This window comes from Chrysemys picta, chromosome 13, assembly GCF_011386835.1.
Source record: "Chrysemys picta bellii isolate R12L10 chromosome 13, ASM1138683v2, whole genome shotgun sequence".
Taxonomy (NCBI): domain Eukaryota; kingdom Metazoa; phylum Chordata; order Testudines; family Emydidae; genus Chrysemys; species Chrysemys picta.
Window position 1 is genome coordinate 20,251,338 of NC_088803.1, and position 15,052 is coordinate 20,266,389.

General features: G+C 43.3%; 1 protein-coding gene and 1 pseudogene across 1 annotated transcript; both read right to left on the reverse strand.

Moving 5' to 3' along the window:
• Window positions 1-768: 768 nt before the first annotated feature.
• LOC103306586 (olfactory receptor 10A2-like) lies at window positions 769-2,772 on the reverse strand (annotated as a pseudogene).
• Window positions 2,773-5,312: 2,540 nt separating this feature from the next.
• Window positions 5,313-6,260, reverse strand: LOC101951030 (olfactory receptor 5AP2-like). Its single transcript, XM_008174341.3, has one exon. The coding sequence runs from the start codon at window positions 6,258-6,260 to the stop codon at window positions 5,313-5,315; it is 948 nt and encodes a 315-aa protein (XP_008172563.3).
• Window positions 6,261-15,052: the final 8,792 nt, after the last annotated feature.

The following is a 15,052-nucleotide window of genomic DNA, read 5'->3' on the forward strand; positions in this document are numbered from 1 at the left end:
CCCCCCCCAGATCACAGGTGCGGGGCACCCCCCAGCCCAGACACCCACAAACCCTCCCCCCAGAGTCCAGCTGCAGGGCACCTCCCACCCCAGATACTTGTACCCCTCTTTCCAGGGCCCAGCTACAGGGCACCCCTGGCCCGGACACATGCATCCCCCCCTCCAGAGACTTTACTCTCCCCACCCTCTTTACTGTCCCATCAGGGGACGCGGTGAGGCCCGGCCCTTCTTCAACCTTTGCCAGAGCCAGGTCTCCCAGGCCCTCTCCAGTCCCTGGGTGGATGAGGATCAAGCTGGGTGCCAGAGTATGCAGAGCCACCATCCCCACCAGGCTGGGCGCTCCACTCACTGTGAGCTGGAGAACTGGGCTCTGCAGAGTCCATCAGCCCCTAATGCAGCCCCATTTCTGTGGGGGAAACATGAAATTCTGTTCAGAACATTAATTCTGTGCAAATTCTGCATTGTGCAGTGGTGCAGAATTCCCCTAGGAGTAAAATGCAAGAGATACTAGAAGTAATGGATAACATTATTTCATCAAAATTGCTTTTAGTTTAAACTATTTTTATAGCCATCCAATAACATGTGACTCTGCCTGAAATTTATAAAACAACCTAGGAGGGTGACAAACCATCAGCACTAAATGCAGAGAGCTCCTGTTTGCACTCATGCCATGTACAGCCCAGCGTTTTTAACTTAGCAACTATCTACATTGACAGCAATGAATGGAAATGCAATTCATGCCAAACATCTGACATCAGGGATAACTGTTTAACTTCTGAAAGCCATTGCCTTCATTGCAATCCTCCTCAGGGCATCCTTGACCTCCTTGTTTCTCAGACTGTATATGAGAGGGTTGACTGTGGGAGTCAGGACAGTGTAGAACACGGAGAAGACTTTGTTTAGACCAGGTGACTGATTTCCTATTGGGAAACCATAGATAATAATGAGGGCCCCATAGAAAATGCTAATGATAAGGAGGTGTGAGGAGCAGGTGGAGAAGGCTTTTTTCTTCCCTGTGGTGGAAGGGATCCTAGAGATAGTCAATATGATCCTATAGTAGGAAACCAGGGTTAGTAAACATGGAACCACAACCACAAAGGCAGCAAAGGTAAAAGTTACAACCTCAATCTTATAAGCACCAGTGCACAACAGTTTTAGCAGAGGCATTAAATCGCAGAAGAAATGGTCTATGTCATTGGAAATAAAGAAAGGCAACCTGAATACCATAACTATGCTTATCACAGGAACTGCAAAGCCAGCAGCCCAAGAACCAGCTGCTAGCAGAAGGCAAGCCCTGAAGTTCATTATTGCTGAATAATTTAGCGGATGGCAGATGGCTAAATACCGGTCAAAGGACATGACTGATAAGAGCAAACACTCAGAAATACCTAGGGAACCAAACACATACAACTGTGTGATACAGCACATACAACTGTGTGATACAGCCCATGAGTGAAATCACTTCATGCTCTGTAAGGAAGGTTCTCAGCATCTTTGGGACAATGGTTGATATGCAGCAGATCTCCAAGATGGATAAGTTGCCCAGAAAAAAGTACATGGGGGTGTGAAGGCTGCGATCAGCCAATACAGTGATGACAACAAGCATGTTCCCAGAGACAGCAATCACGTAGATAAATAAAATTGTCATGAAGGGTAGGAACTGCAGTTCATGGAGGTTTCCAAACCCAAGCAGGATGAATTCTGTGGTGGCACTTCGATTTTCCTTTGCATTGTTGACAATGGTGTCCCACTAGACATATATTTGAAAAAAAATATGTATTAACTCAAGCAGTGATCAGCAACGTTAAATTGGTATCAAAGCTCAACTCTCCTCATCTATACTAGGGCTCTGATCATGCCTACATTTATATTTTTTAGTATACTTATGCACCTATTCCAGCTATCTACTACACTCCTTCCAACTTCTAGAGCAAATGACATAGGGATTCTACAAAGAGCCTCATTTACTAGAGGATGTTTCATTCCCATGGCATTATCCATCCTATGGCTGGTAAACTAGCTCTAGCAATATAAATTCAGGAAAAAATATTCAGAATGGAAAAATATGTATTCACAAAAATGTCGTTGTCTTTTAAAATATTAGATCAAGGGAAGGGAATGTGATTAGAGAGACAGAGAATTTCTGAATTTTCCACTCATGTCAATGACCATGGCATCCACTTATCTTGGTGCTGAATTTGGTCCCAAATCGACTGAGATGGTTGGATAAGCAAGAGCGTTATGAACATTCCAGGATTTAGCTAAAGGCAAATACTAAAGATTGTACGATTGAGCTGAATGAGTCTTTCACGTAATAAACCATCCCAACTATTTGGGGGCCAGAGCTAACACTCCCCATTTTGATAGCCCCCCCAACCCAGTTATTTTTTTTTTAAATAAATGATTTTAAATAAATAAAACAAACAGACCTGGCTATCGACTTCATCCTTCTTCATAAATGAAGAAGCCGTCAGCAGCAATGCTGATCTTCCCTGAGTCCTCTCATTCACACTATACCCTGCTTTTAATAATGTATTTGCTCTAGTTTATACACAGCAGGAATAATTACAGAGAATCGCTCTCTGTTAGGAGAAAACAGTGGCCATTAAATTAAATTGGATTAGTGTCCCAATGGGAATATTTTGCTTTTGTTGGGAGAAACCCTTTCTGTAGGCTTACAGGCAATGTTTCATCATACACTGACTTCATCATCTCTCTATCCATCCATCCATCCATCCATCCATCCATCCATCCATCCATCCATCCATCCATTTATCTTGGTGCCCATCATGGTATTATCTGAGCACCTTCCAGGAAAACAGACTAGTATAACAAGCCCCCAGTGGTCTTCTCCAAGACTTCCACTCTTCCTTTCCCAGTGGTTATCCTCAGATGGACTTTCCTGGGTAGCCTTCTAATCCATAAACCCCCAGGTACCAAAGGATTCCCTGAGGAGTTGAAAGAGATCATGTCTGACACAGAGAGAAAGTTCAGAAGACTTCATTTTGTTGGGAGACTTCAACACCATGCAAACTACCCCTCTAATAGAATTGCCCAGCATCTCCTGTTCAATTAGCCTTTGTCACTGATTTCAAGAGAAGCATGCAGGCCACAATTTTCAAAACTGACTATTGATTTCAGGTGTCTTCATTTTAGACTGTCCAGTGTATTGCTCTGGGGTATAGGCATCCAGATTTCTAATGTGTGGCAGCAGTGTGCATGCCCAGAGGCAGAAAACTAGATGTTTAAGAGCTTTTCTACAGCAAAACCTTGGATGCTAAACAAATTTAGGCACCTACAGCATTCAGTCGTAGCCGTGGGGGGCTTTGTGAATCCCAGTGGGGACTGATTCTGAGATTTAGGCACCTAAACCCCTTTGTGAATCGAGTCCAAAGTCTCTTTTGAAAATAGGACATATCCACTTTTATTTGTCCCTAGGTAACTTACCCAAAGCCACACATGGATTCTGTATCAGAACCAGGAACAGATCTCCCATTTCCTGAGTCCCTGGGCAATGCCTGTCCACTGGATAGACCTCATTTCCTAATGACAGAGTCCTCTACCCATCAAGCCAAAGAACAACTTTAGTGACAGTGAATATAAGGGGGATTCTTCACTGAGGCAGCTGAAAGACCCAGTGGCTTAGACACTTGTCCATCCTTTCTACCCATAAATATTAAAGACATGGCCTGGGATATTCAAAGAGTCCCAGAGGAGTTGGATGCCTTGCTCTGCTGACATCCAATGGGATTTGGGTTCCAGACTGCCTCTTCTTTGAAAGCCCCTTCCTTAATTATTTATTACAGAGTAAAGCCAAAATTAACATAAGCCCATAGTTCCCAGTACAGGTGTTTCACCAGGAACTCTAGGCATACAAACGAGCAGTGGCAGGACAAACAAAGGAGATGTGACACTACTTGGAGACTGAGTCATGGAGCAGTAGAATAGTGAATGTGGCCATAATGTTGTAGATAGTGTTAAATGTCATCATGACGAGAAGTGCCAGAACCAACAGCTAGGTGTTAGGCCAGAAATGAGATGCAAATCCAAGAGAGGAGGAGATTGATAGCATGGATCCATTCGACATGGGACCTGAAAACCCTCTCCAGGATGTTAAGAAAAGATAAAGAAAAGTAGAATAAAATAATTTTATTGTCTCTCCTGTTCTGAGTGGTAGCAGAGATTGGGTCCTTCCAGTTTAATTGGAGGAAAAATCAGTAATGTGGAGTCAGGGTTTATTCTCATTGTAATTTGTTTGTGTACAATAGATGCACCAGTCATGGAACAGAGGTGGTCACAGACAGCATATAGACAATCCCCTGTCTCAGAAATTTCTGCAGAGATGCCAGTGCCCATTTTCCAGAGAACAACAAATATAGGATTGAAAAGCATTTTCTCCATAGATGTTTTTCGTATTTTTACTTGACGTTGCTTTTGTTGTTGTTATAAAGAGATGTTCTAACAAAACAAACAAACAAAATAATTATATCACTTATTTATTTATTTTGATAGCCATTAATCTGTTTAGGAACTTTTACACTTTTTAATCATTGCAATAGAACATATATTTAGAAAGACCAGTGCAATCTTCCCACATGTAAAATTATGCAGCATTTGGGAATCCAGGACACCAAGCAGAGACAAAATATGATAACAAGCCACACCCACACCCAGGAATCCAAGACTTGTGCCATGTAAAATGTGGACATTTCCCAAATCAAACAGAGCAGAAAAGCTGATAAAACACACAACTAAAATCTTGAATTACCCTGTGTGGAATGCAGAGTTATTGATAGCCATTGATGGACTTATTCTCCAGAAACCTATTTCATTCTTTTTTTAACCTGCCCCAAACTGGACCTGGGTTTAAAAAAGAATTAGATAAGTTAATTTAGGATAGGTCCATCAGTGGCTATTAGTCTCAGTGACCAGGGATGCAATTCCATGCTCTGGATATCCCTAAACTTCTGACTGCCTGATTCTGGGACTGGACAAAAGGGGATGGATCACTCAATAATTGTCCTGCTCTGTTCATTCCCTTTGAAGCACCTGGCATTGGCCACTGTTGGAAGATAGGACATGGGCTAGATGGACCATTGGTCTGACCCAGTATGGCCGTTCTTATGTTCAGAGCATATGAGAGTTATGATTCTGGTTAGGGCTGTAGCAAATATCAATTAGGAATGTCACCATCCCAAAATTTACTGTGTCTTCAAGGAAGCTCCCATTGGCATGAATGGGAGACAACCTAGATGCCAACTCCCTTGCTAGTTAAGCCAGATTGAATCATTCCCATACCAGTCACTCTCATTTTATGGGAGCACCATATATTTACTGATTATTTTTCTCAGTGCTTCCTTGACCTCTTTGTTCCTCAGGCTGTAGATGAGGGGATTGGCCAGGGGAGTCAGGACCGTGTAGAAGACAGAGAAGACTTTGTTGAGATCTCTAAGTGTGTTAGTGTCTGGTAACATGTAGACAATGATTACAGTCCCATAGAAAATTGTCACCACCATGAGGTGAGAGGAACAGGTGGAAAAGGCCTTTTGCCTGCCGGTGGTGGAAGGAATTTTCAGGATAGTGGAGACGATGCAAACATAGGATGCCAAGGTTAATAGAAATGGGGGCAGGGTGTCTATGGAAGAGAATATTATAGTCGCTAGTTTAATCAGGCTGGTGTCACTGCAGGAGAGCTTAATCACTGGGGTGAAATCACAAAGGAAATGGTCAATTTCATTGGGGCCACAGAAATATAACTGTGACATTAAACACGTTATTATGGTCGTTGTCAGAAATCCATTCATCCATGATCCAGCTGCTAGCTGGAGGCAGATTCTGCCATTCATAAGGGCTGCATAGTGAAGTGGTTTATGTATTGCTAAATACCGATCATAAGACATCGCTGCTAGGAGACAACATTCTGTAGCTGCCAAGAAACCAAAAAAATAAAATTGCACAATACACCCACAGAATGATATAGTCCTGTCCCCAGTCAGGAGACTGGCGAGCACCCTGGGCAGGATGGTGGAGGTGTAGCAGGTCTCCAGGCAGGACAAGTTCCCCAGTAAGAAATACATGGGGGTGTGAAGGTGCTGATCAGCCACAACTAGCGCAACAATGAGGATGTTCCCAGCCATGGTCACAATGTAAACCACTAGAAACAGCAGAAAGAGGCAATATTGCAGTTCAGGTCGATCCCCAAATCCCAGGAAGATGAATTCCATTATGTATGTTTGATTTTTCCCTTCTTCTTTCTTCATCAGCTTTCTTCGTGCAGGGTCCCCTTTTCCTATTCTCCATGAGATTTACCTAGTGATAATTAAAAACGTAATGAGCATTGAAACAGGTTAATGTACAGTTAAACTTATTAGATTTCCAGCTCTTTCATTCAAGGAAAGTTCAAAGTGCAAATGCAGAGTATGGTTTATGCTCTCATTAAGACAAGAAACTCCTTAAATCCGAGATTTTACACAAGATTTTCAAATAGAGATTACCCACTCGCCAGCCCCAAAGAGCAGCTAAGCTGTTAATTTCTCATTTTTCCACCCCCAACTTTGTTCATTCATAGATTTAAAAGCCAGAACAGACCATTGGATTTGAAGGCCATCATGTCTGTATAACACAGAACTTCCCTGCATTAATTCTTGTTTGTACTACAGTAGATCTTTCAGAAAAATAGCTAGAAAGAGCCATTGTGATAATCTACCCTGGCCTCTTGTATATCACAAGCCATATCACTTCCCCGGTTACCCCTGCCCTGAGACCAATAACTTTTGGTTGAGCAAAGCATAGGTGACAAACTGGGAATTATCTGCATTATTTTGCATGACTACTGTGCATCACTCTCTGTGTTAGTTTATGATGGATGACTTGCCATGGGTGAGATCAAATAGGGTTGTTAGAGGAAACAGACATGAAAGGAAAATCAACAACCTAGGTAAGAAGAAGAACAGGAGTACTTGTGGCACCTTAGAGACTAACAAATTTATTAGAGCATAAGCTTTCGTGGACTACAGCCCACTTCTTCGGATGCATATATACTCTGAAACCTAGGTAAGAAGTATCCAAGCAAACAGTCATACACAACAACCAGCAAAGTTACACAGTTGTTTTACCAAAGCTGAGAAGGGAGAGATCAAAAGGTCTGGCCAGGTAAAGGATTCACCCGGAGACACAGAGAGAGGGTCTGTAGGGCGGCAAACTATCCCTCAGACTCAGAAGTGGGATCGGGAAGACCCTGAGCTAGGAAGAGAAAAGTTAAGCGTAGGTATGACAAGAGCTGTTAGGACGCTTTGTTGTTTTAACCCATTTTCCTAAATGCTGTGTAGAGTTGGGCAAAGAAATCCCATGTTATTTTGAAAAAGCTGTTTCTGTGCCCTGCAAACTCACTCTGTCACAGGCTTTGGGAGGGAAATCTATAGCAGAACCAATTTCCACTTAGACCTGCTGGGGTAACACTGCTGTCACCAAAGGGGTGGTAATGTGGTGACTTGGAAAGTAGTTGGATTGCAGGATCCCACCCAAGAAAATGGGAAGCATAGGCCAGTCACTTGGAAGGGGTGTGCTTGAGGGACAGGAGAAGGGTCCAAGAAGGGGCAGCCGCCTCAGGACCATGAGAGCAAATCTTTCAAAAAGGCAGCCGGTCGTGATTTTGAAGACATCAGGGGATGGAGACTCCACCACTTCCCTTAGCATTTGGTTCCAAAGTTTAATTTCCCTCACTCTTAAAAAATTGTGCCAAATTCTAAAATGAATTTGTCTGACTTCAGCATCCAGACATTGGTTCTTGTGACTTCTTTGCTAGATTAAATCACCCATTAGTATCCAGGGTTTTCTGCCCACAAAGGCACTTATCCACTGTAATCAAATCACTTCAGAATCTTCATTCTAAAAAGCTAAACAGGTTGAGCTCCTTAGCTCTCACTGCAAAGAATTTTCTCCAGCCCTCACATATTTTTGTGCCTCTTTTTTACACCTGCTCCAATCTTTCAATATCTTTTTTTTAAAATGTAGCCATCCACCAGGACTGGATGCAGTTTGGTCTCAGCAATGCCTAATAGAGAGGTAAGATCACCTCCATACACCTGCTCAACACTCCCCTGTTTTTACATTATAGGATTGCATGAGCTCCTTGTTTCACAGCATCGCACTGGAAGCTCAGGTTGAGTTGCTTGCTCACTGTGACCCCTAAACATGCTGTGATAGAAGTGAGGGTCACACACATGAGCTGCCCCAGAGAGGGACATGATTGTGATGGCATCATGCTTGTGCCTGATAGTAGGCAGTGGCACTGACCAACAGCACAGATGGGAAGATGACTCTGCCCCATGCATAAAGGGAATGTCCTGAGCAGACCCCACAGATGCTTTATCCCTTCAGTGAACCTCCAGCAAACCCTGGGACACATTCCACCCCCAGCTGCACACGGTAACCCAGCATATGTGTGTGATGTTGGCAAGGAACCACAGGCCGATTCTGTGTTGCAGTTCCCACAGCCACTCTCTGGAGGGTCCCAGTTCAGCAATATTCAGAGCAGTGATGAGACATATCAAGGGGAGAATGGGGAATGATACAGAACAGTAAATGCACAAACCAATTCTGTACCTGAGAGAGGGTTCAGGCTTCTAGGCTTCCTAATATAGCCATTTCCCCACCTAAAATCCTCAGGATTTGACCCAGAAATGATCAGATTTACCTTTAATCCTCAGCATGAAGTGACAACCTCTCCATTGATGGTGACTAGGTGCGGAGATCAGAATCCGGATCCCACCATCACTCTGCTCTACTTTGTGTCTCACACACTCTCGTTCTCTCTGAAAAGACACCTACATTGTGCTACTGGGCTGGGCTTCTCTTTCTTTCCAGCTTGATACACACGCTTGTGTCTATAACACAGAACCCTAATGCTTCCTGCTCTGGACTCTTAAACAGTTTAAAAGGGAGAGCCACCTCATGCAGACTTGTGCTGCTACTGGTATTTCCCTTGTGGCTGCTGCTAATGGTCATTTTTAAATTGCCCTCCCAGGGAGTTAAATCCCAGGTTGCTTGTTAAACCAGTGCACACGCCAAGGCTTTTGCAATGCCCATTGCGGCCTCCAGGGACATCTCCCTTTTTGCCATGCCCTGCATGCGGTATGTGTGTCAAGAGTCTATGGCCCAGATACACACAGGGACTTAGATGCCCAAACCCCAGTTTTAGGTCCTAAATCCCTGACTTAGGTGCCACTGTGATCTACAAAACCCCAACTTGGCTGCCATCCAACTCTGTCGGTGCCCAAACTCACTCTGCCCCTAATTTTCCACTCTAAAAGTTCCCCAGACACCTACATGTCTGCCTCTGGGCACATGCCTGCTCCCTCACTCCAGGCCTTTGAATGCCCATCACATGTAATCCCAAGCATGATCCCCAAACCATTCCTTCAGCATATGTTAGAAGGTAGAAAGTTGTATAGAAAGGCCCCTCCAGACTGAATTTTGATGTACAAATAAGCCCTTTTCCATTCATTTATTTCTTCTAGCTGTTTAAATGATGAATGAGTTGTGGACTAAAAAATGTCTAATCCTGAACTATCTCATCAATGTTTAATGGGCTAATGCTAGAGCTAGCTGGGATAAAAAGTTTTGGTCTGTGGAAAATGGGAAATGTTTTAGTTCTCAAATTTCCTGACAAAAAGCCAAAACTATTTCAAGGAAATCAGGTGCATTCCAGGAACATATTCATTCATTCAAAACCGCAATTTTCCATCAAAACACTGTGGTGATGGGAATCTCTTGACCAGCTCTATTCAATAATCCTTTCTGTGTCATTATAACTGAAGCAGCTCGGCATATTTCTTTGACATTCTACAACAGAGCACCGGTGTTTCAGACAGCTACCAGTGCAACCTAACTCTCTATGAGTGAGGGGAAACCAAGGAACGATGGGAACTGGAGCCATTCAACATGCAAGCTCCATTTGAGCCAAGTCATATATTTACATTGATCTTGCGCAGCATGTTCAACATTTAGTTTGCTTACCCAGCCTCGGAGGTCACCACCAATTCTCTGCCTGAGGACCATGTTATATCTGAAGCAGCCAAAACCACACCTCACCGCAGGTCCGCTCACTGAAAACATCATTAGCTATACCCTTACACAGAGTACAGTGACAGACATCTGCCCCAAAAGTAATAGTCTCCTGCAGACAGTACTCTAGATACCCAGTACATTATTCACACTGTGTAGGACTGTACTCCTACAGCATGTCTACATTGAAATTAGACACCCATGGCTGTTCTATGCCAGCTGACTCGGGCTTACAGGGCTAGGGCTGTGGGGCTGTTTCATTGTAGTGTAGACATTCCAGCCTGAGCTCTGGGACTCTTCCACCTCACTGGGTCCTAGAGCCTGGACTCCAGCCCGAGCCAAAGGCTGGCATGGGCCAGCCACAAGTATCTAACTGCAGTGTAGACATATCCTTAGAGATGCCCCTTTGAAATCAATGGAAGCATGGTGCAGTTAGGCATTACTCAACATTGGCTGAGATTTACCTTCCGACCATTAAGTATTATGGTGGTGAGTAAGCAACTAGATAGATAGATAGATAGATAGATAGATAGAATGGATGGCGATAGTGTGATCCTAGACACCCCTGTATTCATACCCTACATACTACTGCAATTATTTTGGTATGTCTTGTAAAATATGTAGTCTTTTATTTTATTTAAAGTGAATTTAGTGATGGGTTGGGCTCCGGTTGCTACTGTTTCAAGCCCAACAGAGTGAAATTGCCTCTGGTCTGTCGGAGAATAACAGAGTTCTCACTCTTTTGTTTGGGTACAGCAAATCAGATACTTTATTTTCTTTAACAGCTGTGTAAAGGAAGAGAGTGTACTAGGACACAGGGTCTCCCCCTCCTAGGCAGGTCTCTTCTCAGGTAAACAATTACAGCAAGCATTTATACCTTTTGATACAGACAATGAAAAGCAACCGCAGCATTTTGTTTATACATAGGTCATTCTGATATCTTGTTTTTCTCACTAATGTAGACTCTCAGTCTGCATTCCATATTGTTTACACATTATCTACACAAGGTCGAAACAACTTCTCACACAGTTCTTTCCCACTCGCCTCACACATCCTCGCTTCTACAAATCTCGCGTTATTAGGGTTACAGTTAGCCTGACTCTTGCTAACAAACTGTCATGCATTGCAATCCCCTTCCTATCAGTGCTTCCCCAGGTCCTTATCTCAAATCTGGAGGCTCTAAGAATACATGCAGCCCAATGATAATTACCACAGACACAATCACAAGTACAAAGTCTTATCTGTACTAAAATGTTATTAAAGCAATGAGTAAAGTTACAATTACCCATGCATATAGAAATCCTATAAAGACCTATGCAATAATTATAACTTTAGTCATACATCCTCAACGATATTCTAGGGTCCAATGGACCTCTCAATAGACAATCATTGCTAGAGGGATGGTTCCTGCTAGGGTTTCCTGTAGGGTCATCCCTTGGGTCTTCCCACTTTTACCCAAGCAGGGAACCCTCATTTATATTGAAATTTTGATGACACATAACACCTTATCCATATGCATGCAGATGTCAACCCTCTTTTCCTTATCGGTACTTCCACACCCCATGCATATTGGGGTGTCCCATTTTTTAGAGGTTGTTTGTAGTTCCTCTTATTTTCATTAGCAACTATCCACAACATGTACCCTGTGATCAAGACAGCCATTCAAAGATGTTACAATCAGGTGTTGTGTGGCCTTGGACAATACATTGTGGTCTATTGCAATCACCTATTGGCCCATCTTTACAGTAATCTTGTGACCTTTGGGGAATAGGGTAATTCCTAGGTCACCCACTCATGTCAAGCATTCTTAAGCCTATGGCTTTGTGACAGGTTGGATCACAGAAATCCCCTTGGGGCTGCCAACAGATGTGCCAAGACTACTTCTGCCCCTGCCTTCCCTGCCAGCTTGGGACTCCAGAACCCTGCTGGTTGTGCCAGCCACGCTTGCTAGCCACAAACACAGACCCAGGTCTGAACCACGTCCCACAAACTGCAAGCTTAACTGAGAGCAGCTTAAGAAGTGTTCCTGTCTTTAACACTCAGATGCCCAACTCCCAATGGGGTCCAAACCCCAAATAAATCCAAACTCATAAATTGTTCACCCTCTATAACACTGATAGAGAGATATGCACAGCTGTTTGCCTCCTCCCCCCCACCCGTCCCCAGGTATTAATGCATACTCTGAATTAAATAAGAAGTAAAAAGTGATTTTATTAAGTACAGAAAGTAGGATTTAAGTGGTTCCAAGTAGTAACAGACAGAACAAAGTGAATTACCAAGCAAAATAAAATAAAACACGCAATTCTTTGCCTAATACAGTAAGAAAACTGAATACAGATAAAACCTCACCCCAGAGGTGTTACAGTAAGCTTCCTTTTACAGACTAGTCTCCTTCTAGTCTGGGTCCAGCAATCACTCACACCCCCCATGGTTACTGTCCTTCATTCCAGTTTGTTTCAGGTATCTTTTGGGGGTGGAAAGGCTATGTCTTGAGCCAGCTGGAGACAAAATGGAGGGATCTTCCAAGGGATTAAACAAACTTTCTCTTGTGGGTGGACACCCCTCCCTCCCCCTGTGTAGAATCCAGCTACAAAATGGAGTTTTGGAATCACAGGGTCAAGTCACATGTCCATGCATGACTGAGTTTCTTACCAGCCAAGCCACATTCCTGGGAAAGCTCACATGTGGATTGGTGTCTTCAAGTTCATTGTTGGCTTAAGTGGTTCTTGATTGGGCACTTAATTTGCACATTCCTTTCTCAAGAAGCTGACCAAATGCTCTACTAGGCTACTTAAAATCAAGCAAGTACACAGCCAATATTCATAACTTCGAATACAAAAATGACACATACATACAAATAGGATGAATATATTCATAAGATCATAACCTTTGTAGAGATATGTTACATGGCATATGTAGCATAAAACATATTCCAGTTATGTCATATATACATCCATAAGCATATTTCCATAAAGCCTTATGGGGTGCAACATCACAGGCATAATATGGCTAAGCTAAATTCTTGCAGGTTTCAGCCTGTAGGCCTTGAGTCTCAGCCCTGCTTTACTAAAACCTAAAACACACTCATCACTCTGAAATATTTATCAATCCTACACTTCTGTAATACTATAAGTCTATTTAGCATTCATTGGTTTTATAAATAGCATATGAGTTGACCATAACATCACATAATACAGTGATAAATGGATGATAAAATGAACGGATTGGCTACAAATATATCTAAGAATACTGCATGTGAAATGACGGATACTCACTAATATTATGAATTAATATCTGTGACTAAAAGGTGTTTAAACCAAGCGTGTTAGGTGGAGTTGGAGGTTTTCTCCAGACAAGGGCAAGAGTCTCTGGCCTCTGCTATGCAGCAGAACAGACTATATATCACTGGTCCCTTGAGGTCTTAAAACTGCTAAGAATCTATGACTCTCAGTGAAATTGTGCTCAATAACTGTTTAAAACAGTCATTTAGTGTTATTTGTCCTTCTCCTCAATCTAAATTGCAACCCCCTCTTTTTCCCAAATGAACAGATTTAGGAAGAGTTTAGTACAGGATAATTTATTGATAGGTTGATTGGGGCCAAGATTTTCAAACTTGGGAGCCTAAAGCTAGTAATAATAATTGGCCTGGGATATTCAAAGGAGCCAATGGGAATTAGGTACTTAAATCCTATCAGGTTTCAATGGGATTTGGACACCTAGGGCCAGATTTTTTTATGGTATTTAGGTGACACAAGAAGCAAGGAAGGGCCTAGTGGGATTTTCAGAAGCACCGAGGCACCCAATTCCCATAGATTTCAATGAGAGTTAGGCCCCTACATTTTTTTGAATATCTAACTAGGAGCCAGATTTTTGATGGTATTTAGGCATCCAGTGGGGTTTTCTAACGTCACCTAAATACCTTTAAAAATCTGACCCTAGGTGCCTTTCTAAGTTTTCAGACTCCTACACACCTTTAAATATCTGGCCCCAGGCTCATAATCTGTTTAAGCATTTTTTTTGAATACCACTTTGTACCTAAATACCTTTGAAAATCTGACCATTAGACACTTTGGTAAATTTTGACTTATTCATGTTCATACAGGAGGTCACTGGCAGAGCTCTGACTGGGAGCTTTTGGGATCCCAAACCCTTTTTTTGGCCCATGATGCCTCCAATGACTGCACTAGGCTGTTGCTTTTTCAAGCCAACTGAAAGATTTGGAGGTCCAATTCCCATGGAAATTAAAAGAAAACCAGACATTCAAATCCCTTAGGCATTTTGACAATCTTAGCCCTTGTGTTTCTGTTGGTATCTTTAGGTTGCTGGGCAGCCCTGAATCCCAGCGGGCTCTCTGGGAAAAGCAGCTGCCCAATACACTTGCAAATTAAGCGACTTTGAGTAATATGGATTTTTGCTGTCTGCCTTTAGGCACTTGAAAATTTTTGCCTAAGTGATTTGCCTGAGGTCCCAAAGGAAGGCCCTGTGGGTGACATTTAAACAGTGTGAATGTGGTGTCAGTCCAATTACATCTAAGGGGTCACTTTAGATCAGCGGTTCTCAATGTGTGGGCCAAGGGCTGCATGCGGCCCAATTAGCTCACAGCTGTGGCCCAGCTGTGTGCTAAAGGTCGCCAGGCCACATGGCGGGGTCCGGATTCCTGGCTGCCCAGCATGGCCCCGCAGGATCCAGGGCTGTTGGCTGGCCCTGAGGATGTGGGATCCAGGGCTGCTGCCTGGCTGCCCTGCTGCCTGGTCCTGCACGGTGTGGTTCAGCAGGTCAGGGCTGCTGCCCAGCCCCCTCCCCAGGGCTCTGCTCCTGGACCCACTCTGTCTCTGGGTGGGAGGCACTGGGAATAGTGGTCTGTGAAAGGGGTTAAGGGGGGGCACGCTGTGGTTCTCAACTTGCAGCCCACGTAACACATTGTGGGCCACATATGTGGCCCACAATGATAAATAGGTTGAGAACCACTGCTTTAGATTAACACTGT

Excerpts from the sequence above, each read along its gene's own strand:
- LOC101951030 (XM_008174341.3), bottom strand. The coding sequence starts at position 6,260 with ATGAAGAAAGAAGAAGGGAAAAATCAAACATACATAATGGAATTCATC.